The 27,438-nt window shown below is 41.2% G+C and overlaps 1 protein-coding gene across 3 annotated transcripts in view; it reads right to left on the reverse strand.

The window, feature by feature from the left end:
* Positions 1 to 27,438, reverse strand: part of cntfr (ciliary neurotrophic factor receptor) — a 386,945-nt gene that overhangs the window by 170,653 nt on the left and 188,854 nt on the right. For 2 of the 3 annotated variants that reach the window (XM_048599588.1, XM_020527146.2), the window contains exon 4: positions 8,946 to 9,185. In XM_048599588.1, the coding sequence (XP_048455545.1) occupies positions 8,946 to 9,185 (240 nt within the window). The remainder of the gene's footprint in view (positions 1 to 8,945; positions 9,186 to 27,438) is intronic. The other variant, XM_048599589.1, reaches the window with a different exon arrangement.

Below are 27,438 nucleotides of genomic sequence, written 5' to 3' on the forward strand. Positions count from 1 at the left end.
GGAATACTGCATTCAATTCAGGTCTCCCCGCTGTAGGAAAGATGTTGTGAAACTTGAAAGAGTTCAGAAAAGATTTACAAGGATGTTGCCAGTGTTGGAGGGTTTAGCTACAGGGAGAGGCTAAATAGGCTGGGGCTATTTTCCCTGGAGTGTCGGAGGCTGATGGTGGGATGAAACTTGTTGATATTATTGTGTAGTTGTTTCATTGATTCCTTGCCATGAATCCAAAGGAAGAAAGTTTGGTCAATGTATCTGGTGTATAGCGTTGGTTGGAGGCTCTCTGCAGTTCAAACTTGTGCATGAAAATATTGGCATAATGGGGTGCAAATTCGGTCCCCATGGCTGTTCTGTGTGTCTGGATGAACATAAGAACATAAGAACTAGGAGCAGGAGTAGGCCATCTGGCCCCTCGAGCCTGCCCCACCATTTAATAAGATCATGGCTGATCTTTTTGACACTCAGCTCCACTTACCCGCCCGCACATCATAACCCTTAATTCCTTTACTGTTCAAAAATTTATCTAGCCTTGCCTTAAACACATTCAGCGAGGTAGCTTCAACCGCTTCACTGGGCAGGGAATTCCACAGATTCACAACCCTTTGGGTGAAGAAGTTCCTCCCGACCTCAGTCCTACATCTGCTTCCCTTTATTTTGAGGCGATGCCCTATAGTCCTAGTTTCACCTGCTAGTGGAAACAACCTCCCTGCCTCCACCTTATCTATTCCCTTCATAATCTTATATGTTTCTATAAGATCTCCCCTCTGGTTGTCGAAGGCACAGACATTTGGATGAGGAGGAACATGATGGGCACCTACAGATGCTGAAAGGCTCCCTCATAAGCACATGATGCGATGTTCAACTCATCAACTGGCAGTTCTGACGTGGCACAGTGAAAAACCGCAACAACTTCCTCAATAGACAGACATAGGACATAACCGATAGAGTGCCCTATGTCGTCTAGTACTTCCCTGGAGTGGAGAAACTACACCACGTTTTTCACAGCCTTCAATATTTCAGCGATATCAACAAGCACCTCACCAAGATCCTTCCTACACCTCGACTTCTTGCCTTCAAACGACCACCAAAACTTGAACAGACCATCGTTTGCAGCAAACTACCCAGCCTTCAGGACAACATTGACTACAACACCACACAACCCTGCCACGGCAACCTCTGCAAGACATGCCAGATCAGCAACATGGACACTACCATCACATGTGGGAACACCACACACCACATTTACGGCAGATACTCATGTGACTTGGCCAATGTTGTCTACCTCAAATGCTGCAAGCAAGGATGCCCCGAGGCATGGTATATTGGCGAGACCATGCAGATGCCATGACAATGGATAAATAGACGCTGTGCAACAATTGCCAGACAGGAATGCTCCCTCCCAGTTGGGGAACATTTCAGCGGTCAAGGACATTCAGCCTCCAATCTTCGGGTAAGTGTCCTCCACGGTGGCCTTTGAGATACACAGCAATGCAGAGTCACTGAGCAGAAACTGATAGCCAATTCCGTATCCATGAAAACGGCCTCAACTGTGATCTTGGGTTCATGTCATGCTACATGTAATCCCACCATACTGTTCTGTATCTGTAAAATCCTCCTTACTGCCCTGTTTTGACACCATCACCTTGATAACTTCTTGTGATCTTTCTACTTTAATTAGTTTGTAAAGTTTTGGATTATTTGTTACTTTTGTTAGATCCTCAGCATATGCCTCTTATACCTATCATGTTATTCTAGTCATTTGGTTTGCCTCCAGCACTGCCTTATTTTTAATATTGTGTAATTATCTTTTTGCCTCAATTAATTGGATTATAGGTCATCCCTTCACTTGCTTTTCAGCTGTTGACACTTTACTCACACTGTCTGACACTTTTGATCACCTGCAGAGAATTGTTAATAGGCCTGTTGATACTCCACTCAAATCATTTATATGATCTTTTGATCTCTCTGATTATAAATTTCGTGCCTGTGTGCTTGGCTTCATTTTACCTGACAAAGGAGCAACGCTCCAAAAGCTTATGATTTCAAATAAACCTGGACTATAACCTGGTGTTGTATGACTCCACCATTTATATCTAATTAATGCCAACTTCAATCTATAGAAAATAGCTGTAAATCATCTTTTCAGAAAGTAGTTGAATTTAAAGGCTTTTTGATGTCCCCAGGCTCTGTCATAAATATCAGCCTTGACACGATTGATTAGAAAAGTCTCTTCACCACTGTGCTACTTAGTAAAGAATTCTGCAAATTTTTCTTTCAGCCATTTTTTGATTTTTCTTCACAAACTACTGTATCGTACAATATATCAGAGGTTTCTTTTCCATACATCCCTACGTTGGAGGCAGAATGACACAGGAGGAAGAGAAAAGAGCTGAGGGCACACCAAAGCAGAAGGTAGCAATTAAGAATGACTCCATCATCAGAATATACAGATCACAATACTACCTCAGTGAGATACTAGGAGAGATCTAATTGATGATTCAGTAAAATCAGGATCCACTGCAAGCAGACTTCCAAACAAACATTCAATAAAATACAGTCATACCTCGAAATTCTAGACTTTTATCACACAAAATGGTTTTACTGCGTGCACATGTATAATTGCTCTTTTCACTGATGCTCCTGACCCAAATGTCTTTGTGTACCTTCTTAAACTTTTCTTGTTTTTTTGTCAAGTTTATCTCTGCTGATCAAGAATGTCAAGTGGTTTTTGACTCTACTGTGATTCTCTTGAGTCAATTTGAATCAAGGTGGCTCTTCGCTCAGGGCTAGAGAATGCTGAAATAGTTTGGGTTGATGTGTGTGTTTATAGATCATCATAGAATCCCTAAATTATGGAGGCAGGCCATTTGGCCTGTTAAGTCCACACTGACCCTCCAAAGAGCATCCCACCCAGACCCACCCTCTACCCTTTTCCCTGTAACCCTACATTTCCCATGGCTAATCCACCTAGGCTGCACATCCCTGGACACCACGGGTAATTTAGAATGGCCAATCCACCTAACCTGCACATCTTTGGACTGTGGGAGGAAACCGAGGCACCTTGAGGAAACCCACGCAGACACGGGGAGAATGCGTAATCTCCACACAGACAGTCGCCCGAGGGTGGACTCGAACCAGAGTCCCCAGCACTGTGAGGTCACAGTGCTCTGATTCTGTGATTTTTGGGTTAGCACTAGGAGCATTTTCCTATCACCTGTTATAGGCTGTACCATATTGTTGAGCTCTTCTGAGAGATTTAATTTTTCTCATATCCTCTGAGAAGGCCCATGTGAGTACAATGGCCATGCAGCAGAACCTTTTAAAATGGGATACCAGAGAACTGAACGAATAAACTTCAAAAACAAATAAGAGACAGATTATTTTGTGTGGAGAAAAAGGCTGCCCTAGTAAATTAATAAAACATCTAGAACTCAAGAAAGCGTTCACAGGGAGAGCCACCATCCTGTTCAAGGTACACAGTGCATTGGGTCTCTGAAATTCTGATTCCAAATATTCCTTACTGTTGGCTCCCAATCACCTTTAAGAGATCATCTAGGCTGAGCTCCTGGAAATGATCTGCTCTTCCTTTGGTTCTCCTTTGCCATCCTGTATAAGATCATCAGTATCCACTTAGCATTGCTAATTCCATATTAAGCAGCACAGATTCCTTTAAACAGCAAGAGGCTTTATATAGAGCTACCACCCCCATTAATCCAAGGTTCACATCACCTACCCACCTGTCCCTGACTTTCTGATATTTTACTGGAAATGTTGGGAGGGAGTGAGGTGGGGAGAGCGTGCAGAGCAAGTGCAACCACCTTTGACCTTAAGGGACTATGAAAGGCGACTTAAAGATCTCACCCCATCTTTCAACTGTACTTTACCAGCATTCTCATGGCCATGCAGGATAGACTGGTGTCAGCAAGGGGCTGGATCGTCCTTTACAGGTCCCCTGGATCAATCAGAATCATCCCTTCCCTGCCCCCACTGGCCAAGCTCAACCTCTCTTCTAATTGCCCCCTGGGTTCTCTTGAAGGCAACCACCCCTCTCAACTCCTCACTGAAACTCCTGATTGCAGACTTAACTTGGGTTCCTTGGTGTGATGGGACAGCCAGTGAGCTCTGCTGGGACTACAGAACTGCTGCCATCTGACCAGCAGGCAGTCCTCTAAGGCAAGGCTCCCTCCCAAGACAGAAGTAGAAGTCTCACTGCATTGCTCCCTGTAATAAATAGCTGAGATATCATTCTAGCAATACAATAAGTTTGTCACCCCCACCCCAATTCTCCCTTGCTTTCCTCAAGCACTGCAGTCTGGATTTCCAATATGTGCACAACCTTTCATTACTTGTCTGAGCCCTTAACTGATGCTGACTTCGGTGTCAAGTTATCATGACGGGCAGAAGTCCTGCACGTGAAATCTCTGATGTTGCAACAACATGCCAAGAATTTCAGACCCTGTGATTTCATAGTTCGTTGTGATATTTTATGCTCGGCTTTTATCAAGAACATGCACAAGTCTTTTCTGTTAATAATACTCATTTCACGACTCTTTGCATCAAAGTAATAACAGACATTCCTGAGTCTATAAGCTAACAAAAATGAACTCAGAAGCTTCTGGAAAGCCACTTAAATTGAAAACTCTCGTAAACTGTAATAGTACACATCATTACTTGCCTCCTGTACCTATTGTACAAACAGCATGCAGCATTGTTAAACTGAAAAAAAAACACAGAATCCAACCACATCAACATCTTGAAGAAACAGAGTCTTATAAAACTAAGTATTCGCTGTTGGGCAAAAAAGAAAGAGAACATTGTGGTTTACAAAGACTCACGAGCAGGACAATTTTTATGTTCTAATGTCAGGACAGGACCACTGCTGTAACTAATGGGTTTATGACCATCTGGAGGATTTATATAACAAACCGCATGTAAACAAAACGGGGAAAGAAAAAGAGATGTTTCATGCAGTTACAATTGGCATTGATTAAAGAATTAACTACAAGAAATGCATCCAACACACTGAACTCATGCCTGCTGTCTGTTTTATCCAGCTTTGAGTGTCCTTAACTTGGATAAGTGGGACATCTGATTAACATATTCAAACTGGAGTCCTGAGGTGAGGCTGTCTCTGCTTTAAGTGTCAGGGAATCCAGGGGAGAATGGGAGGTCTTTTCCTGCACTCCTTGAAAGGCATGCGGTGATCCCTTCAACCTTCCCCAGCCTTAAGCACTGGCCTTCCCTTCCCGAGTTCCCTTAGTTTTTATAATAATGGAGACAAGCTTTTTAAACTGTTCGCCTTAGCACCCAGCAGCATATTCACATTCTATTCACTCATGGGACATGGGCATTGCTGACTGTGTCAGTATTTTATTGCTCATTCCTAAGTGCCCTTGACAGGGAGGTGATAAGATGCTGCTTGACCCTCTGCAGTCCATTTGATGAAGACCAGAACATCATTAAGAAGGGAATTCCAGGACTTTGAACCAAAATACTGAGGGGACAGCAATATATTTCCAAGTCAGAATGATAAGTGGCTTGGAAATAAACTTGCAAATGGTGGCTTTCCCATGTATCTGCTGCTTTGATAGTGGTAAAAGTAGAAGGTCACTTTTAACTTCCATCATCTGATTTAAAGAATTCTGTCTTTCCCGTTTTGATGTTGATGCAACCAGGCAACAGTACCTGGCTCCCACTTGGGTCATTCTGTGTAATGACAAAATGACAGCTATACATTTGTCTCACATTCTTTCTTTTCCTTCTCTACTTTTTCTTCCTCTCATTCCCATTTTTCCTGAGTATTCACCATCTTATTTTTAATGCAATGGATATCCAATTTTACGAAGAATGCATAGAATTTATGAAGATCCCCAATTAAAGCTATACAACTTTAATAGCATCAGTCACTAGTGGTATGAATTCTATGAAATCTTAACTCAGTATGTTTATTGCCCACAAGTAAAAAGAAAACACAGTGAATGTGAATTTGCACATTGCCTTTCATGATACAGTGTTACTAATTCAGAAGGTCATATTTTCAATTTGAATACTGAGCTTTCTCATCTGAGGTTATACACCAGTTTTGTATTAATGCTGGCTAAATCAAGACTAAGTATCCTACAGTTTACAATCTCTTAAATCTTTAGCTTGAAGTCATCAAACAGCTATGTTCAAGTGTACCTTTTCATCTTAGTTGGTTTTGTTTGACTTTGGTATTGTCCTGGACTATGGTCCTTGGCTCTTCATCAAAGTTGCTCAATAAAGCAAAAACTGTGTTGTTAAAATTTGGCTTATGTCAAGATTATCTTGGGACTTAATATTTTCAGTCAATTTTTCTCTAGTATTATCTACTTTTCCAAGGTTTGCGTGTACTAAGTTGAATTAACAGAAAGAATTTCCTGTTGCACAATTTCTTGAACTTAGATAATTACAATGGAAAATTTCCCAAAATACAAATGATTTCATACTATTATCACTTTTAATTAACTGGATTTGGTAGACTCAAAAGAGCACAAGCCAGGCTTCATGCAGAACTTGATTCTTGTTCTGAATTCAAGTTGTGGTAACATGACTTATGGAGACAAAAAGCTATTAATTTACTAAGGAAACACAAACAAAACTTTTCAGCCAACAGAAGTGAATGTGAAAGTTCAGATAGACAATGAGATCCTATTTCATTTTCCATTCATTTATCGGTAACATTTATTTAAAGTTTATTTGCCTAAATGTATTGGGTTTATGTGTAACTGGATGTGTCTGTAATTTAATTTGCTTGCTTTGGGCAATACCTGTCAAGGTTGAAACTTTGTATGTTTGAAGTGCAAATTTATCAGATAACAAAGATAGTTTAGTAAAATGCTCAGATTCAGTTAAAATGTCTTTTTTTTGTTATGTTCTCTCATCCTGCTCCTATCCATGGTAAAGAACATTTGTAGGTGAGAAAGGCAAGAGGGAATCATCTATCTAATGAAAAACATTTTCTGGTATCCATTCCAGGAGTGCCACAACAGTGCCAGAACAGCATTACTAGGATGGGGGTTTTCAACTGAATGCTGCTTCAACAAAAGTTTTGAGAGAAAAAAAATCTTTCTGGTGACAGTTTTGGCAGTAAGAGTCCCATTTAAAGTCAGAGGAAATGATGACATCAAGAAAACTAATTATTAAAAAAAAGGTCGAGCTACCAACTCTATAATTAATGGGCTTGCAGCAACTTCCATCATCAAGTAACTTTCTGCTGTACCAATAACTATGCAGTAGTTATTGCTTCAGTTCAAAACTGAATCACATTTCTCTTCCAATGTCAAAGTTTGCCAGGTGAGCAGCAGTTAAATTTAGACATGTAGAACAGAGTGAATCCAATTCAGATTGTGATAAACCAGTAGCCTTAGAAAAAGGCAGTTTTTTCCCCCCCCAAGCTGGTCAGGAACCCTCAAGTCAAAAGGAAGATAGTGATTTTTTTTAAGCTTGAAATAAATCTACCGGTGTGTTTGCACTGCTTTAGAATATTTTGCCCTCTGGAGCATTTTTCCTTTGGCACATATCCTTTCCTATTCAAAAAGACTCTGTTTTTCTCTTTAACGGTTTGTGCCTTCATTTCTTATTTTTCTTTTCGCTTATTCCTACTGCTGTTTCTATTGTTGTTCTTTAAAGGACCTTGCAACAAGGAATGCTACAGAAATGTAAGTCATTGTAGTATATTGTCTAAAGGGTTCGCCTGACTTGCATGTCAGCTCATCTCAGTGGTTGTATTTCACTGCTGGATGAAAAATATTACGACTTCAAACCTCACCCTGGGTCTTAAGCAAGCAATGTAGATTAACACTTCAATCAAGTACTGAAGGACAACTGCTGTAACGGTACAAGTAATTTTACACAACTTACTGCCATCAAATGTTATGTAACTTTCAGATGGTGTAAATCATCCCCCTTTGCAGTGCTAACCACACTTCCCATGAGACACCACTACAGTCTCCTACACGCACATCAGTAATCACATAATCCTAGATTGCTTGTGAATAGTGTACTTTAGTTTACTCCAAACAATTGATTATTTATTTTCAATGTTAGAATTAACCTTAATTTCTATTTTGTTTGTAGTAGTCTATTCTACTTATCTTTTCCAACCTCTTTTTTCTAAAGTTAGCAGCACAGATTTACCTCTAGTTGGGAACTAACTTGATTCTACCTTGTTAAATGACAGTACAAGTCAGAAAAAGACTTAAACCCTACAAACGGTGGAAATCTAAAATAAAAATGGGCTGAAAATATGCAGCAGGCTTCTCAGTAGATGAAGAGAGAAAATATAGATTATTGTTTCAAGTGCAGACTCTTCAATTCTGACAAGTCGTTGATAGCCAAAACACTAACCTGACTTTTCTTTTTATGGATACTGATGGGCCTGCTGGGCATGTCTGGTAGACATTACTGTTCCAGTGTTTAAACAACAAAAAGCTTGGTAACCCCAAAGCTGCTGTACAATTACGATGGTTAGAACTCTGAATCTTACATAATCTGTCTTTAACAGTGACACAAGCTGAGGAATCCAACATCGTTAGTACGGGAAGTCTAAAGTTTCATTTGTTTTCAATAAAATTCAAACATTTCACCTTTCAGGGTACACAGGATTCCAAAATTTCCAGCAATTAGAGGCAGTAGTTTAACAGTGAGGTTTTTAAGCAAAAGTAAGTGGATTGATATGGCTTCCTTACACTTGCACTGAGCTGATGTTTTACTAATATACGGAAAAGTTATGGCAACACACTCAGTGGTTGTTACTGAGGTCATTATTCTGCCATTGACAGACTTAGTTTCCTTCACCATAAGCTGTTTTGTAAGACTTTTCAGTCACATTATTCCAGGATCATTTATGTACACAGTAGGCTAGTTTCCTTAAAAGATGTCACTTTTTTTTGGATTCCATCAAAAATAAATGCTTAAAAAGCACTTACTTCCAGCTTGGATTATTATTTGATTTTTCAACCTTCCGCTGTGCTTTTCATGGCAGCTATAGGTTCCACTTTGTGCTGTATCTATGTTTCGGAGGGTAAGATTAGAGCCTTGAAGAAGCTGGTCGTCCTTGTGGCCTATCACATGTCCATTAAACCTCCATATCACTGGAGTATGGCTGTCAGATGTCTCACACTGCAGGGTTACATTGCTGCCAATTCTTCTATAGTATGTCCTTCCTTCTGAAATTAAAGAAAATATTTGCAATGTTACCAAAGATACCATAGATAGATTATTTAGCCAAGCTGCTTCTATTTTCTCCCCTAAAAGTTACAGACTTATATACTTGGAGGTGCCTCTATTGGCTCCAAGTTACCAGTTGTATTGTCTGAACAAACAGAACCAGTGTTCAGTGGCTAACCATCTATAGGAAGCAGGATTCACTGGTAGCAATCTGGAGCAGGAGTTCAGTCTGACTTTTGTGCTCCTTAGCACTGAAAGCAAATGAACAACAAACCATACCCCCAAGGCCTGCTTTTGTTTCTACAATGACTTGAATTTTTGTTCCCAAGTCAGGAGCACAGAGATGGGAAAATTCCCAACTTTGCAAAATTAACTGGGGAGAAAGTGCCATGAATGTTCTAATTTTGGTTCAGAATTGGTGGGTGTGGGAGGCTGTTGGATTCAATACCCTGGGAATATTGTGGAGGTAACCGCAGGGGTAACTACAGAGGTGAGCTGTGGGAAAAGGCTAACCTGGATGATCTGGGACATTGTCATAAAACAATAAAACCAAAACAGCTTACTGGTGCTCCTCATATTCAATACACTGCCAATGCCCCTGCAATTCTTACCCATGTCATTCAAGCCCCTACTTGCACCATCATGGCCACTCACACTCCATGTCAACCTCTGCCCCTTCCACCAACCCCAAAAGCCGTTTCTAACACTTTTTGCCAACTCATGCCAACTCAGCTCCTCAGTAACTACCCTTGGTTCTTTCATCACCCATGGTAACTCATCCAGTATGACAGATCTCAGGACCCATGGTGAGTTAAAATTACACAAAAATCTAAATACCTAGTGATGATTTTTTTTTTTAAAAAACCAATTGGTAGAAACCCATTTATTACGTAGAACTTACTTCAGCTACTTAATCACTCAAGAAACAAACTTCTGCATTCATTGCCTCTTGTCAAATACTTTATAAACATATGGAGGTGTTGATCCAATTTTGAACTTCAAGGCACCTCTGTGATAATGATAGGTTGTGGATCATAAATCCTGTTAATAAGTTCAAACTGAAGGCAATAACAGAGCAAAATAACAAGTTTGATTTTTGTTTAAAACTGCAGACTTCTTTTTCAATAGAACAGAATATAGAAGAGAGTATCCTTTATTGTCATGTGTACTCAAGTACAGACGTACAGGAGTACAGTGAAGAGTTGTACAATGTTGCTTCTTATAGCATCATATCATAGAATATATCATAGAATCCCTACAGTATGGGAACAGGCCCTTCAGCCCCAACAAGTCCACACCGACCCTCAGAGTATCCCACCCAGACCCATTCCCGACGCTACGGACAATTTAGCATGGTCAATCCACCGTCCTGTCATCTTAGGTACAAGTACCTAGATACAAATCTTAGACACAAAAAAAGGAATAAGCAAAGTAGTTGCATTACTTTACAGAAATAAGACATACTTAAAAGGATAGTTCATTACAGTCTTATAAACAAATGACACATAAACATTATGTTGCAGTAGCTGAGCACAGGGGCTTCCACAAGTGGTCTGACCGCCTGCACCAGACCCCGTCCAATAACCGTCCCAGCCCCCAGCCTGCTCCTCACTAGGTCTCAGCTGCTCCAACGTAAGGTTTCTCTGGGACTGCTTCTCCATGGCTTTGGGATTAGCCCCGGAGCTCGCTGGCTCCTCCATTCTCTCCAGGTAAGTCAAAGTCATCAGTTGAATAAAAAGCAGGAAGGAGCAAAATGAAAGAAAAGATTGGACGGAGCAGAGGAGCTCCGAATGGAGTGTCTTACTCTGCCACCAATTTGCGTGAGAGTAAAAAGAAAAAAAGCCAAGAAATTTGAAATGCTTTGGAAGGTTATCGGTTCCAATGCTTTTGACAGTTTTCCTGACAACTCTTTTACACATATGCATTCCAGTTATAACAATCCCAAATAGGAAGTGACCTCCACAAAAAGGTTCATCCCCCAAAAGGACACCTGACCTCTTCCCCAAGTGTCACTGGAATTACCCAGAAAGGTACCTTCTCTCCAGAAAGGAATCCAACCTTGCCGGAAAACTGTAACGACCACAGGTTATATTTAGCAAAAACTGAATCTGTTTGAAGACAGAAGACAGTCTGTGCTTCACCTTGTGCGATTGTGTCTGTGAACATGTGCAATGTACAACCTGTCCCTGTTCAGCCCCTGACAAAATAGTAGGTGCTAGGTTTGGGGTGGGATATCTGGAATTTGGTCTCTGGAGATATTTTGGCTAAATTAGTGCTCCTATGATTAGCTAAAACTAGGCATCGAACCTGGTCTGCATAACTGAAAGTAGCAACAAACAATGCATTAACTGCTGGACATCATTCAATAAATCCCCAGAAATTATATTGTCTGCACAGTGCAGAATGCCTTTTCAAGTCACAGAATATAATTCTGATCTAATACTAAATAAAGTTAAAACTGTTTGAGGAGATTGTTCCTTAACGGTCACAAATATTCATTGTAATTACCAAATTGAAGCTAATAAAATACTTGATAACCAACGCAGTGAAATTCTTCATAGATGTTTGATGATAACATTTATTTTTCTTTAAAAGGCTCGATTTATTTCACTCTCCATGTAACTCTTTTATCCTTTCAATTGTCTCTCTCTTTTTCTTGCCTTCCTCCTTCCTGACCAGCTCCCACACTGCAGGCTTACATTGGGATTTCATTAAGCAGTAGCTTTGGAATGTAACCTTACACCACAATGGAAAATAGCAGAAGCTGATTTCGGTTGGACGTTCACTGACAGAGATTAAAGGGTTACTTTCAGAATAGTGCATGAAGAGTAGGAGATGCAGAGTCTATGATTGAGCCTTAAGTGAAAAATTGCTAGAAAAAGCACAGGCAGTTTGATTAAATTTTACTATGCTTAATGTCAGAGGAAAGAAATGTCAAGGGCACAATTAAAGGCTAGTTTCCCATACTCCATTTTTGAATGAGATCATCAGAAGAACAGGTGGTGATGGTGAAGCCATATTACTTCAGCACATAACATCTGGATAGAACTATACAGTGTTGAGAAATGAAATATCTTTAAAATCTTTTTCTTATATTTCCATATTCCATAGCATGCAACATTACATGTTCAGTGTTACGTTTCCTAATGGTTGATACATACAATGAGCGGTTGTGATTATTAGCAGGCTAAGCTTCCACTGCCTCAGGCATCTTGCCGTATGACTGTGCCAAGAACTAATACATTCTTGGTACAGTCTGTGTTGTAAGAAATTTTAGGAACAGATAAAGATCACTAAGACCATCACATCTCTTCCCATTGTTATACAACACTGATCTACATGCTTACCAAATCCCTGAGTAACTTCTGAAACAGGCATTAATTATTTCTTCAAGCCACTTATAGCATATCATTTGGTTTAATTTACTAATGATTCCATTTGTCTTCATGAAGTGATAGTGACAGCCCTTGATATCAAGGCTGTATTCGACCGAGTGTGGCACCAAGGAGCCCTAGCAAAACTGGAGTCAATGGGTATCGGGGGCAAACTTTCCGGTGGTTGTCAGGCCTGGCACATAGGATGATGGGCTTGGTTGTTGGAGATCAGTCGGTTGAAGTCCAGGACATCTCTGCAGGAGTTCCTCACAATAACGTCCAGGCCCAACCATCTTCAGCTGCTTCATCGATGACCTTCCCTCCATCATAAGGTCAGAAGTAGGGAAGTTCACCGACGATTGCACAACATTCAGCACCATTCACAACGCCTCAGATACTGAAAATCCATGTTCAAATGCAAAGAGATCATGACAATATCCAGACTTTTGGGCTGACAAGTGACAAGTAATATTTGTGCCGTACAAATGCCAGGCTATGACCACCACCAATAAGAGACAATCTAACCGCCACCCCTTAACATACAATTGTGTTATCATCACTGAATACCCCACTATCAATATCCTGGGGGTTATCATTGATAGGAAACTCAACAGGACTCACCACATAAACACAGCAGCTATAAACTGCATTTAGTTCCATGCAGGTGGCCTGACAGGTAAGGTAGATGAACTCAGGGCATGGTTAGGAACATGGGGCTGGGATATCATAGCAATTACAGAAATGTGGCTATGGGATGAACAGGACTGGCAGCTTAATGTTCGAGGGTATATATTTTTTTCTTTTTTTTTTGTTTATTTATGGGACATGGGCATCACCGGCTGGCCAGCATTTCTTGCCTGTCACTAGCTACCCTTCAGAATATGGTGGTGAGCTGCCTTCTTGAACCGCTGCAGTCCACCTGCTATAGGTTGACCCACAATGCCTTTGGGGGGGAATTTCAGGATTTTGACCCCGTGACAGTGAAGAAGTCAGGATGATGAGTGGCTTGGAGGGGAACTTCAAGGTGGTGGTGTTCCCATATATCTGCTGCCATTGTCCTTCTAGACAGCAGCGGTCATGGGTTTGGAAGGTGCTGTCTGAGGATCTTTGGTGAATTTCTGCAGTGCAGCTTGTACATAGTACACACTGCTGCTACTGAGCATCGGTGGTGGAGGGAGTGAATACTTGTGGATGTAGTGCCAATCAAGCGAGCTGCTTTGTCCTGGATAGTGTCAAGCTTCTTGAGTGTTGTTGGGGCTGCACCCATCCAGGCAAGTGGGGAGTATTCCATCACACTCCTGACTTGTGCCTTGTAGGTGGTGGACAGGCTTTGGGGAGTCAGGAGGTGAGTTACTCGCCTAGCTTCTGACCTGCTCTTGTACCCACTGTGGTGAGTTTCTGGTCAATGGTAACCCCCAGGATGCTACAGGAAGGATAGAAAGGGGGGCAAGAGATGAGGGGGAGTGGCATTTTTGATTAGGGATGCCATTACGGCCGTACTTAAAGAGGATATTCCTGGGAGTACGTCTGGGGGAATTATTTGGGTGGATCTGGGAAATAAGAAAGGGATGATCACCTTACTGGGATTGTACTATAGACCCCCCACCAAAGTCAGTGGGAAATTGACAAGCAAATTTGTAAGGAGATCTTAGGTACCTGAAAGAATAATAAGGTGGTGGGCCCGAAACGTCAGCCTTCCTGCTCCTCTGGTGCTGCTTGGCCTGCTGTGTTCATCCAGCTCTGCACCTTGTTATCTCAGGTGGTAACGGTAGGTGATTTTAACTTTCCAAACATACTGGGACTGCCTTAGTGTTAAGGGTTTAGATAGACAGGAATCTGTTGAGTTTGTACATGAAAATTTTCTGATTCAGTACGTGGATGTACCTACTAGAGAAGATGCAAAACTTGAACTATTCTTGGGAAATAAGGCACAGCAGGTGACTGAGGTGTCAATGAGGGAGCACTTTGGGGCCGGTGACCATAATTCTATTAGTTTCAAAATAGTGATGGAAAAGGATAGACTGGATTTAAAAGTTAAAGTTCTAAACTGGAGGAAGGCCAATTTTTACGGTATTAGGCGAGAACTTTCAAAAGTTGATTTGCAGGTAAAAGGATGGAAGAGAAGTGGGAAGCCTTCAAAAATAGGATAGGGAGAGTCCAGAGACAGTATGTTCCTGTTAGGGCTGGATGTGTACGGAATGCTGGATGACTAGAGAAATTCAGGTTCTGCTCAAGAAAAAGAAGGAAGCTACATCAGGAAGGGGCAAAACTTGACCTACTCTTGAAGGAAGTCTAAACTCTCCCATGTCCTAGACCCCTAGCCCACACACCAGGCCTTGTTATCACATAGCCTGCCATTACACACTGGCTATTGTTAGTCACTAACAGTCCCCATTAACAACTATTCACCCTCCTAGCTAGATCGTTATCAACTCCTTTGTCTATTCAACTGCTCTTCTCTCTCTTCGGGCTCTATCCTATTGTTTACTCCCTACCCCACCCCCCTCCCTATTTTCTACATTTAAACTGACGTTTTTCCAGCCACCATCAGTTCTGAGGAAGGGTCACCAGTTCCGAAACGTTAACTCTGATTTTTTCTTCACAGATGCTGCCAGACCTGCTAAGCTTTTCCAGCAACTTCTGTTTTTGTTCCTGATTTACAGCATCCGTAGTTCTTTTGGTTTTTATATAGCATATACCAGGTATAGACAACAGAGATCGAGTGAATCCCTAGGAGAGTACCAAGACAGTAGAAGTATATTTAAGAGGGAAATCAGGAGGGCAAAAAGGGGACATGAAATAGCTTTAGCAAATAGGGTTAAGGAGAATCCAAAGAGACTCCACAAATACATTAAGGGCAAAAGAGTAACTAGGGAGAGAATAGGGCCCTTTAAAGATGCAAGGCTGGCTATCTGTTGAATTGCAGGAGATGGGAAAGATACTAAACAAGTATTTTCCATCAGTGTTTACTGGGGAGAAGGATATGGAAGCGAGAGAACGAGGGGAAATAAATAGCAACATCTTGAAAAGTGCCCTTATGACAGAGGAGGAGGTGCTGGATGTTTTAAAACACATAAAGGTGGATACATCCCCAGGAACTGATCAGGTATACCCTGGAACACTGTGGGAAGCCAGGGAAGTGTTTGCTTGGCCCCTTGCTGTGATATTTGTATCATCGATAGCCACAGGTGAGGTGGCTGAAGACTGGAGGGTGGCTAATGTGTTGCCACTATTTAACAAACATGGTAAGGAAAAGCCAGGGAACTATAGACCAGTGAGCCTAACATCAGCGGTGGGTAAGTTGTTGGAGGGAATCCTGGCAGACAGAATTTACAGCTGTTTGAAAGGCAGGTACTGGTTAGGGATAGTCAACATAGCTTTGTGCGTGGGAAGTCATGCTTACTAAGTTAATGGAGTTTTTGGAATAAGTACTGAAGAGGACTGATGCGGGCACAGCAGTGGACATGATCTATATGGACTTCAGTAAGTTGTTCAACAAAGTTCCTCATGGTAGGCTGGATAGCAAGGTTAGGTCACATGGAATAGAGGGAGAACTGCCATTTGGATATAGAACTGGCTCAAAGGTATAAGACAGAGGGTGGTGATGAAAGGTTGCTTTTCAGACTGGAGGCCTGTGACCAGCGATGTGCCACAAGGATCGATACTGGGTCGCAGGTAGATAAGATAGCGAGGAAGGTGTTTGGTATACTTGCCTTTATTGGTCAGTGCATTGAGTAGAGGAGTTAGGAGGGCATGTTGTTGCTGTACAGGACATTGGTTAGGCCACTATTGGAATACTGTGTTCAATTCCAGTCTCCCTGCTATAGGAAGGATGTTGTGAAATTTGAAAGGGTTCAGAAAAGATTTACAAGGATGTTGCCAGGATTGAAGGGTTTGAACTGTAGGGAGAGGCTGAATAGGCTGGGACTATTTTCCCTGAAGTGTTGGAGCCTTACGGGTGACCTTACAGAAATTTATAAAATCATGAGGGATATAGATAGAGTGAATAGCCAACGTCTTTTCTCCAGAGTAGCGGAGTCCAAAACTAAACGGCATAGGTTTAAAGTGAAAGGGGGAAGCTTTAAAAAGAGACTTAAGGGGCAACATTTTCATGCAGAGGTTCATGTGTGTGTGTGGAATGAGCTGCCAGAGGAAGTGGTGGAGGCTGATACAATTACAACATTTAAAACGCATCTGGATAAGTATATGAATAAGAAAGATTTAAAGAGTTATGGGCCAAATGCTGGCAAATGGGACTAGATTACTTTAGGATATCTGATTGGCATGGACGAGTTGGAACAAAGGGTCTATTTCCATGCTGTATAGCTCCAAGACTCGATAACTGGAAAAATCAGTCAGAAGCTGGGAATACTGCGGCGAGTAACTCACTTCCTGACTCCCCAAAGCCTGTTCCCCATCTACAAGGCACAAGTCAGGAGTGTGATGGAATACTCTGCACTTGCCTGGATGGGTGCAGCCCTAACAACACTCAAGAAGTTTGACACCTCCACTCCCTCCACCACTGAAGCTCAGTAGCAGCAGTGTGTACTAGTTGCAAGATTCACTGTGGAAATTCACCAAAGATCCTCAGACAGCACCTTCCAAACCCACGACCACAACTATCTGGAAGAACAAGGATCTTGTTCAAGGAACAAAGATCCATGGGAGACCAAACACAGTCTCGGGGTCCAGCTTGCAGAGTATCTGCGTTCTGAACGCGTCAACCAACCCAACCTTCCAGTTGTCATCCATTTTAATTCCCATTCTCCTGACAACATGTCCATCCTTGGCCTCCTCTGCTAAACGTAAACTGGAGAAACAGCGCCTGATATTTTGCCTTGGGAGCTTACATCCCAATGGCCTTAATATTGACTTCACCAGTTTCAAAATCCCTCTATCTCCAGCCTTAACCCACACCCGCCCCTCCCCCTCCTCGTTACCTCCCCGACCAGACCTAACCTGTCCATCTTCCCACTCACCAATCTGCTCCACCCTTCCCATGGACCAATTGCAATAACCCTCTATCTGCATCCACCTATCACCATCTCTGTGACCCTTCGCACCCCCCCCAGCCCCACCCACCTTCCGTTCCCCAGTCCTGATAAAGGGTCTCAGCCCAAAACGTTGACTTTCCTGCTCTTCTGATGCTGTCTGACCTGCTGTGCTTTGCCAGCCTCACACCTATAGACTCTGGCTTCCAGCATCTGCAGTCCTTATTGTCTCCAAGTCTGGAAATACCACTTGTGCTTTCTTAGAATAATCATTTTCTCTTCTGCCAGTATTAAAGACAGTTACCAAAGAGTAGAGCTGATGTGCAGTTAGATATTTACGGAGCTTCCCAGTCATGGGAAACAACACTTGGCGCTGGGGTTACGCAAGGACTGCTGCAAAAATGATGTTGTTGTCAAAGTTCTGAGGCTGGAATGTTATAATGACAGAGCATGTTGGAACAATATTAAAATGTGGCACCGAATGAGCTTACAGTCACCCTTTCATACTTCCTTAACTGCATAGTTATATCAGTCAGAAGTAGAGGCAAAATCCTTCACCACAGGGAGTGATACAAATCAGGAGAATTAACCAGTTTAAAGGGTAGTATCGGACACTTCTGGACAAATCATTTCAGGATCAGGGTGGTAGGAGAAGTACTGAGCGAAATGCTCCAGGGGTGGACCATCACTGTTTCTAATTCACATCAATAATCTAAACTCACAAAACAAATGCAGATTGAACAAATTTGCAGATGGTACCAAACTTGGAGAGGCAACGGAATCAGAGGAGACAGTTCAGCAGCTACAGTGAGAGCTAGACAAAATATGCAAGTGTGAGAAACAACAGATGAAATTTAAAACCAATATAAATATAAAGGTGCCATAAAGAGTAAAGGAGAATTAGTAAAATAAACAGTGGTCCATGCTGAAAATGCCAGTGCTAAAGTTGAAAGAGACATTGGAGTTGAGGAGGCTCAATGGTCAACATCTCCAGCAGCAATCAAAACAGCTAATGAAATATTAAATATCATAGCCAAAAGATGAGAAGACAAGTCAGAAGAAGGCATGATCAAGCCAAATTCAGTTAGACTTGAGCACTGGATCCAGTTCTGTCACTAACATACAATGAAGACATTCAAGCATTGAACATAGAACATAGAACATAGAACATTACAGCGCAGTACAGGCCCTTCGGCGTTCGATGTTGCGCCGACCTGTGAGAAAAGATGACCCCCACATCCACCAGTACTGACGGTCTTCGGTATGAAGACAATTAGAAAAACAGACTACAAGGCTTTCACAACAGGTCTCTGTCAGGCAATTTTATAAATATCACACTTTCCTGATATAAGACACAAAACAGTAATGAGAATGACTAAATCAAATTGCAAAAGAAGACAGGGACCACAGGCATAAGCTCGTAAAAGGTCACACTTATGATCAATACCAAAAAGTCCACAAAAAGAGTGATAGATACATTGGAAGATCCCTGTAGAAAGCAGTGCAAATGACAGTCTTGGAGTTGAACTTGCTGAATGTTATAATAAGGAGAGGATAATAGGGTCATTTGGAATGGGTGAAATAAGGTTAATTCTTCTTTAAGGCTCTGAAAGGGTTAATACTAAAGGCATCCATGAGCACCACTCCATGATGATATCACTTGAGCTTGTGGAGAGAACAGCTTAGGATCTTGAAGCAGTCAACCTAACATCTGGACCTCAAAGTTCCTATTATATCAGGGGTGGCACAGTGGCTCACAGCACTAGGGACCCAGATTTGATTCCAGTCTCAGGCAGCTGTGTAGAATTTGTACATTCTCCCCATGTCTGTGTGGGTTTCTTCCCACACTCCAAAGACGTAGAGGTTAGGTGGATTGGCCATGCTAAATTGCCCATAAGGTACAGGGGTGTGCAGGCTAGGTGGATTAGTCATGGGAAATGTAGGGTTATAGGGATAGAGTAGAAGGGGTGAGATGGTCTTGTTTGGATTGGTGTGGACCCAATGGGCTGAATGACCTGCTTCCACGCAGTAGGGATTCTATGATATCAATGTTACCTATAATTAATTGCTAACATGCAACAAACTATATTCTGTTAGCTCCAAAAGCTTCTTCTGGTTAGAGCAGGAAGTGATTCTCCTTGACTACATTAGACTAAGTAGTCTTTGTGATTTCTAACACTTCAAGAGGGTATGGCAGCAACCTCTTGAGTATACACCAGGTAACCCAGATCTTCTGCTTCTTTGTCCATTTTCGCATGAACAACAATCGCACATATTCTGACATTATGCGCCATTTGCCACATCTTTGCCTAGTCATTTGGCATATCTATATCCTTTTGTAGTCTCCATCTGTCAACTTCATAACTGATTTTCATACTTATTTTGCGTCATCAACAAATTCAGCATCCATAACTCTCTTCCCTTCATCCAAATCATTTTTATATAATTTGTAAATGGTGCAGACCTAGCACTGATCACTGGGACATTGCACACATTACATTTTGTCAAACAGAAAAAAACACCTTTATGCCTGTTATTTCAAGTTAACCAGCCACTCTTCCATCCATGCCAAAATATTACCCCATAGAATACAAGTCTTTACTTTGCACAATAACCTTTGATATGGCAATTTATCAAAAATCTTTTGGAAATTTAACTTCATACATTCACCACTTCTCTTAATCCATTGCATGTAACTTCCTCAAGGAAGCCCAATATATTCGTAACACATGATTTCCATTTCACAAAACCATGTTCACTCTGCCTGAATATCTTGAAGTATCCTAAGCTCCCTGCGATAACATTTTTATAACAGGTCCTAACATTTTCCCTGTGACAGATGTTATACTAACTGGTCTGTAGTATCCTGCCGTGTTTCCCTCCCTTTTTGAGTAAAGCAGTTACATTTGAGATCTTTCTCAAATTTCAGGAATTTTGTAAAATTAGAAGTAACGTAGCAACTATCTCAATAATCACTTCTTTTAAAACCCAAGAATGAAATCCATCAGGACGTGGAAACTTGATAGATTCCAGCAAAATATTCATTACCACTGAGTTACTGTAATTTTCTTTGGTTCCTTTCTCCGATTTCCTAATTTACAGATACTTCTGGGATGTTACTTGTATCCTTTACAGGTAAGAATGATGAAAAATACCTGTTCAATTCATCTGCCATCTCTTTATTTTCAAACATTAATTCCCAGACTTATTTTCAATAGGAGCAATATTCACTTTATTAACTGTTTTCTAAATATCTATAGAAACTCTTACATTTTTCAATTTTTTTTTCTGGGCTGGCTCATACACAATTTTTTCTTAATTAATCTTTTAGTCATTCTTTGCTGTTTCTTATATTCTGCTCAACCTTCTAACCAACTACTCAGCTTTGTGAAATGTTATGCCTTTTGTTAAGCTAGATGCTATGTATAACATTTTTAGTTCACACAACGGTTCGCTAGTGTCCTTTAAGGAAAGAAACTACCATCCTTACCTGGTCTGGCCTACATGTGACTCCAGATCCACAGGAGTACGTTTGACTCACAACTGCCCTCTGGACAAGTAGAGATGGGCAATAAATGCTGGCTTGGGAGAAAAAGCATGGGGTCCCACCCATTGGTCAACTCATTCATACCAACCATGTTTCATAAACTGAACAAGTCCCATTTACCTGCATTTGGCCCACATCCCTCTAAAGCTTCCCTATCCATGTACCTGTCCAAATGTCTTTGAAATGTTGTAATTGTATTGGCATCTACCACTTCCTCCGGCAGCGCATTCCATAAACATGTTAATTTTCTATTCAGTTTGAGGTAGAGGGAATGAGTTCAAGACAAGTATTTTAAACTTAAGGACAATAATTAGGAGGGCACGAAAGCACAGTCAGTTAAAGTGGGTTCGCAAATTAGGTTAAAAGTTGGGTGACAGAAATGCAGTGTGGACATTTAAAGCGTACTTCTGAATACACAGAATAAATATGTTGCAACAAGTAAAAAAAATTCCAAGGGATGGATCCATCTCGTTTCCAGGAAACTTAGGAAAATACCATTTTATGAATGCCCATGCCATCTCACCACTCAGTACAAGTCTTCAGAACCCAAAAATACATCATGAACAACTGCTGAACTCACATCCACCTCAACCGTCATCTTATCATCTCCATCAGACAACAGGCACTGATCCAAGATCCTGCCCATGTTGAACTGACTAGTCTTTATTCTAAACGATTAGAGAAAGCGTACAAGGTCTGATAAAACATTGAAATAGAGGACTAAATGAGTCTCACTCAAAAAAGACAACTTCTGATAAAAATTAAAATCTAATCACTTTGCTAGAATTATAACAAATTTAAAATGCACAGAGGAAAAAAAAAGTATCATGAGAATCCTCAGCATGGATTGAATATCTTCTTCTGTAAACTTGCCATCTTAGCTTCCTTTTGGCCCACAGTACAGAATAAACCTACCTATTAATTTTATCTAGCTTTTCATTTTTTTTTCAACTTTGCTAACATTCTGTACAATTGACATTGCTTCTATATCTTGGAGCTGAGGAAGTCTTTTTTATGAAAAATACAGACAATTTTTGTTTAGCCAACTGAAGTTCACTTTATTCGAAAAGTTATGAGTTCATTGTTGATAAATGGAATTACCCTGATTGCAGAGTCAGGACTGTGGTCAGATTTGGCAAATCGAAGTGTGTTTTATGTGGTATGAAATATAACCATTGAGGCTTAAGGGCATGGTTTTGTGGAATGGGTTATAAGGTCATGACCACATTGCTTTTGTACAATGACTCATGTTTCAAATACTGAATGGTTAGCAAATGTCATAATTTAAAACATTTGAGTAAAACATGAAATTGTAACTACACTTTTAAACATTAATGTCAAGAACCTACATCATTTCCAAAGGCAAAAATCAGTTAAAGAAATAAAATGCTTGACAAGTTTGTGGTGCTACAGTTCTATCTACTACTAAGTGTGAAAGCTGTTCCTTCAATGCAGATTGTTTCTTTTGATGCTTAGACCATCACAAATTTCTCCACAATAATTGGGGATAGTAATGATCTGTAAATGCAAAGGTCAAGACACTGTCACAGCAATCACTTCCAAACGGCAATTTGGACTTTTAACTGACTTGGACAAGCAAAAACTCTCAGCAATCCTATTAAAGTCAATTAGGACTTCTTGAAAAGAGAATGTTTTAAAAAAATAAACCTATGGAATGTCTAAATTTAAAGCTTCAATTTAACATTTGCCCTCAATTTTCTAGTAGATTGTGGACTTGTGTGATCTTCCTACATGTTTGGTTTAAAATAAGAGTAATAAGAAGAGTCACAGGCCCTATTAATTACTTGAAACAATGAATGCAGACTGATTTAAAAGCACGGCTTTTTAATAATATGCCAGTTTGATTTGCTGAAGCATTCAGTGTCAATGAGAAGCACGTGCAGCTTTAATTGAATTCCCTGAACTGAACTGAACTGAACTGAGAGGAATTGTCAGGCAGCCATAGAAAGGCACTGTAACATGGTTTTGCCTCTACACAGAGTGTGAAGCAAACTTTAAGTGAGCTGTCTCGGAATGACTTAAGCATTGCTTTAATCTCCCTGCTTCTGACGTCCATACTGAAATCAAATTAGAGTGTAATGTCTCTAATTTAACACCAATTTAACACTTCTTTCCCACACCTTCCAAAACTGTCGATCTCCTCAACTCCATAAGTCTTCTTTATCTTTCAAGTCTTCAGTTATTTAAAGCATATCGGTCTAGGGTTTTAACACAAATTTCTGGCTGTTGTTTTATCTGACAGAATACTCTCAGTCCTAATGGTGCACTAACAATGGGTGTGGGGTAGAGAGGGGGTGAAATTAGACACAAGCAGAGGTTAAAAAAAAGGAAAGAATAAAAGAATGGGATGTAAAAGGGACTGCTGATTCTTCACTGCACGTTTTGTACATCATTTAGAGTCACAAAGTCATACAGCCATACAGCACAGAAACAGATCCTTCAGTCCAACTCATCCATGTCAACCAGATATCCTAAATTAATCTAATCCCATTTGCCAGCATTTGGTCTCTATCCCTCTAGAGCCTTCCTATTCATGTACCCATCCAAATGCCTTTTAAATGTTGTAATTGTACCAGCCTCCACCACTTCCTCTGGCAACTAGTTCCATACACACACCAACCTCTGTGTGAAAATGTTGACTCTTAGATACCTTTTATATCTTTCCCGTCTTACCTTAAAACTACGCCCTCTAATTTTGGACTGCCTACCCTGGGGAAAAAACCTTGATTGTTCACCCTATCTATGCCCCTCATAATTTTATGGTCACCCCTCAGCTTCTGACGCTCCAGGGAAAATAGCCCCAGCCTACTCAGCCTCTCACTATAGCTCAAACCCTTCAACCCTGGTAACGTCTTTGTAAATCTTTCTGAACCCTTTCAAGTTTCACAATATCCTTCCTATGGCAGGGAGATCAGAACTAAATGGAGAATTCTAAAAGTGGCCTAACCAATCATAACTAAATTCATAAGCCTTGGCCTTTCAATTAGATTTTGTATTATTAAAAATGATTTTTCAATCTTTGGAAAGAGCCAACTAGTATGCGGCATGGTGGCTCAATGATTAGCACTGCTGCCTCACAGCACCAGAGACCGAGGTTTGATTCCAGCCTCGGGCGACTGTCTGTGTGGAGTTTGCACATTCTCCCTGTGTCTGCGTGGGTTTCCTCCGGGTGCTCCAGTTTCCTTCCACAGTCCAAAGATGTGCAGGCTAGGTGGATTGGCTATGCTAAATTGCCCATCGAGCCCAGGGACATTGAGGTTAGGTGTGTTAGATATGGGGAAATGCAGCGTTATGGGAATGGGTCGGGGTAGTATATTCTTCGGAGTGGCTGTGTGGACCTGTTGGGCCAAATGGCCTGTTTCCGCACTGTAGGGATTCTATGATTCTATGATAAAAGTAAACTAGTTGTAGGATCACAGTAGCAGTCAGTTCTACACGTCTTTGCTAGTACTACCTATTTCCAAATCCTAAGAAATAGGGAAGAAAGAATCTGGAGCTCATATGTAAGGGACCGCACTTGACACTGGCAGGCTGGAAGATGGGTTTGGCACAGGGAGCTGGCAATGTGTGACCTTCCTACTAACTACCCAGCAGCCCGTCTAGGCCAGGGAGTCCCACCTCAGACAGCCTTCAGTCAACTGGATGACTGGCAGGCCTGTGTTCCCAGCAGTGCCAAGTGGGAGGAGTGGCCATAACTCAGACTATAGGGAATCATCACTGCAGCCAGACACTAAGATAAATGGGAGGAATTTCAGCTGGGGTCAGCCAGAAAAGGAGTTCTTTTCTGGGGGGTGGAGAAGGGAGAGAAGAGTGGGAAGAGAGAATGGGAGGAGGAGGCAGCTGAGTTTGAGAAGCCAGGGATGCCACAGATAAACATAATTGACTCACAAGAAGGAAGATCCTTGCCCAACACCAACCAAATCAATAAAAACTGCTGCAGCAAGCTGCAAATAAAATAGCAATGGAATGGGATGAGGCATTTACGCAATTATTAATTAGCTACTTAGTCACCTCAATAGGTCCATGGGCAGTTGGGTTATCTGCCATCTCCGCTGTCCTCCATAGCATGAGGCAGAAACGGTGGGCAGGACAAAATAGATTTTAAAAATATGTATGGATAAATCAAAATTAAATTGAAAAGAAAGCAATGGATAATCCAAGGCATGGATAAAGTAGGGCACTGCAGAAATTATGAAACAGCTTTAACAGTTCATTGTCAAACATACAAGTGCCTATGATCTCCAAGACAAAGCTGTCCTATTCTCGATTAGTGGTTGAAACAAAGAGTTGAATTTTCTTTTCCAACTTTAGTCTCCTCTCCAGAAGACCTTCACTGGTTCTACTGTGCTGGAAAATGTTGGCACAATGGTAATGCCACTGATAATCTGGAGACTCAGGCTAACAGCAGAATGGTGTAATTTGCATTTCATTAATAAAGTCTGGAATTGAAAGCTAGTTCAATAATGGTAACCATAATTGTTGTGAAAACCCGTCTGGTTCACTAATGCTCCCTAGGGAAGGAAGTTACAGACTCCAGACCCACAATGCAATTCTTAACTCCCCTTCAGAATGCAAGCCCTTCAAGCTCACAGAAAATTAGTAATGAACAACAAATGTTGGTCTTGCCGTTGAATCTCACATTCCATGAAAGAATAGACTTTAAAAACATTCATGCAACTTTACCTAAGTCGATTTTTGCTCCCAAAGATGAGTGTACACAGCAAGTTAAAGTTGGCTATCCAACTGTGAGAAAGTAACAAGTGCAATCCTGTCCTCAGCCGACATCCCTACCTTGCAAAACTAATCTGGAATCACCCTCAGGGCGCTGAATTTAATCCAAATAGGCTTACTTTAAAATATCACTAAAAGCATAGGATGATAGTGACTAAAGTTGGAACCAAAATGGTTTGTCTAGCTGAATACTGAACCATCAAGGCAGCTAACCTCTACCAGCCGACCCACTGCCCCACATCATTTTCTGGCACTATTCCCTCCTAAAACTGGCCGGTAAAGTCTTGAACACACTGCGCAACAAAATCAATTTGTCTCTTTTTGTCAGACAATTCAGGCCTAATATAATTATCATTTTCTAACTGGCTCTAAGTCCTGTTAAGACTAGTCAATGTAGCACAAATAGTTATTATTTTTAGCATTTGTAGCCACTAGCAATCAATCACCATCAATCTCCTCTAAATATTTCTCAGAGTGCAAACCGCCTGCTATCACATGCCTGTGAGGATATTTCAATAATTTCTACATTTTATTTATTACATAATTAAATGGATAGACAATGGTCCTTCAGGTCATCTTGGCTCATAAGCTACCTGCATAAGTCGAAGTAATTCAACAAGGCTCCGTCTGGTAGACTGGTTCACTCCACTAGGTCACATGGAATCTAAGAGGAGCTCGCCAATTGGATACTAAATTGACTTGAAGTGAGGAGACAGAGGATGGTGGTGAGGGGTTTTTTTTGGACTGGAGGCCTGTGAACACAGATATGCCGCAAGGATTGGCACTGGATCCACTGCTTTTCATCATTTATATAAACAATCTGGATGTATATATAGGTGGTATTTTTGGTACGTTTGCAGATGACACCAAATTGGTGATGTAATGGATGGTGAAGAAGGGTATCTCAGAATATATGAGACCTTGATCAGATGGGCCAATGGGTTGAGGAGTAGCAGATGGAGTTTAATTTAGATAAATGTGAGGTGCTGCATTTTGATAAGACAAATCAGGGAAGAACATACAGTTAATGATAGGGCCCCAGGGAGTGTAGCTGAACAAAAAGACCTAGACGTGCAGGTGCATAGTTCCTTGAAAGTGCAGTTGCAGATAGACAAGGTAGTGAAAGGAGGTGTTTGGCACACTTGCCTTCGTTGGGATGTCATTTTGCCACTTTGTAGGACATTAGTGAGGCCACTTGTAGAATACTGCATGCAATTCTCGTCTCCCTGCTGTAGGAAAGGTGTTGTGAAACTTGAAAGGGCTCAGAAAAGATTTACAAGGACGTTGCCAAGGCTGAAGGGTTTGAGCTATATGGAGAGGCTGAATAGACTGGGACTATTTCGCAGGAGTGTTGGAGGCTTAGGGATGGCCAAAAAGAGGTTTATAAAATCATGAGGGGAATCGATAGGGTGATTTGCCTAGGTCTTTTGCTAGTGTAGGGGAGTCCAAAACTAGAGGGCATAGGTTTAAGATGGGAGGGGAACAATTTAAAAGGGATTTGTGGGTGGTGCATGTATGCAACGTGCTGCCAGAGGAAGTGGTGGAGGTGGGTACAATTATAACATTTAAAAGGCATCTGGATGGGTAT

This window comes from Rhincodon typus, chromosome 1 (assembly GCF_021869965.1).
Source record: "Rhincodon typus isolate 14 chromosome 1, sRhiTyp1.1, whole genome shotgun sequence".
Taxonomy (NCBI): domain Eukaryota; kingdom Metazoa; phylum Chordata; class Chondrichthyes; order Orectolobiformes; family Rhincodontidae; genus Rhincodon; species Rhincodon typus.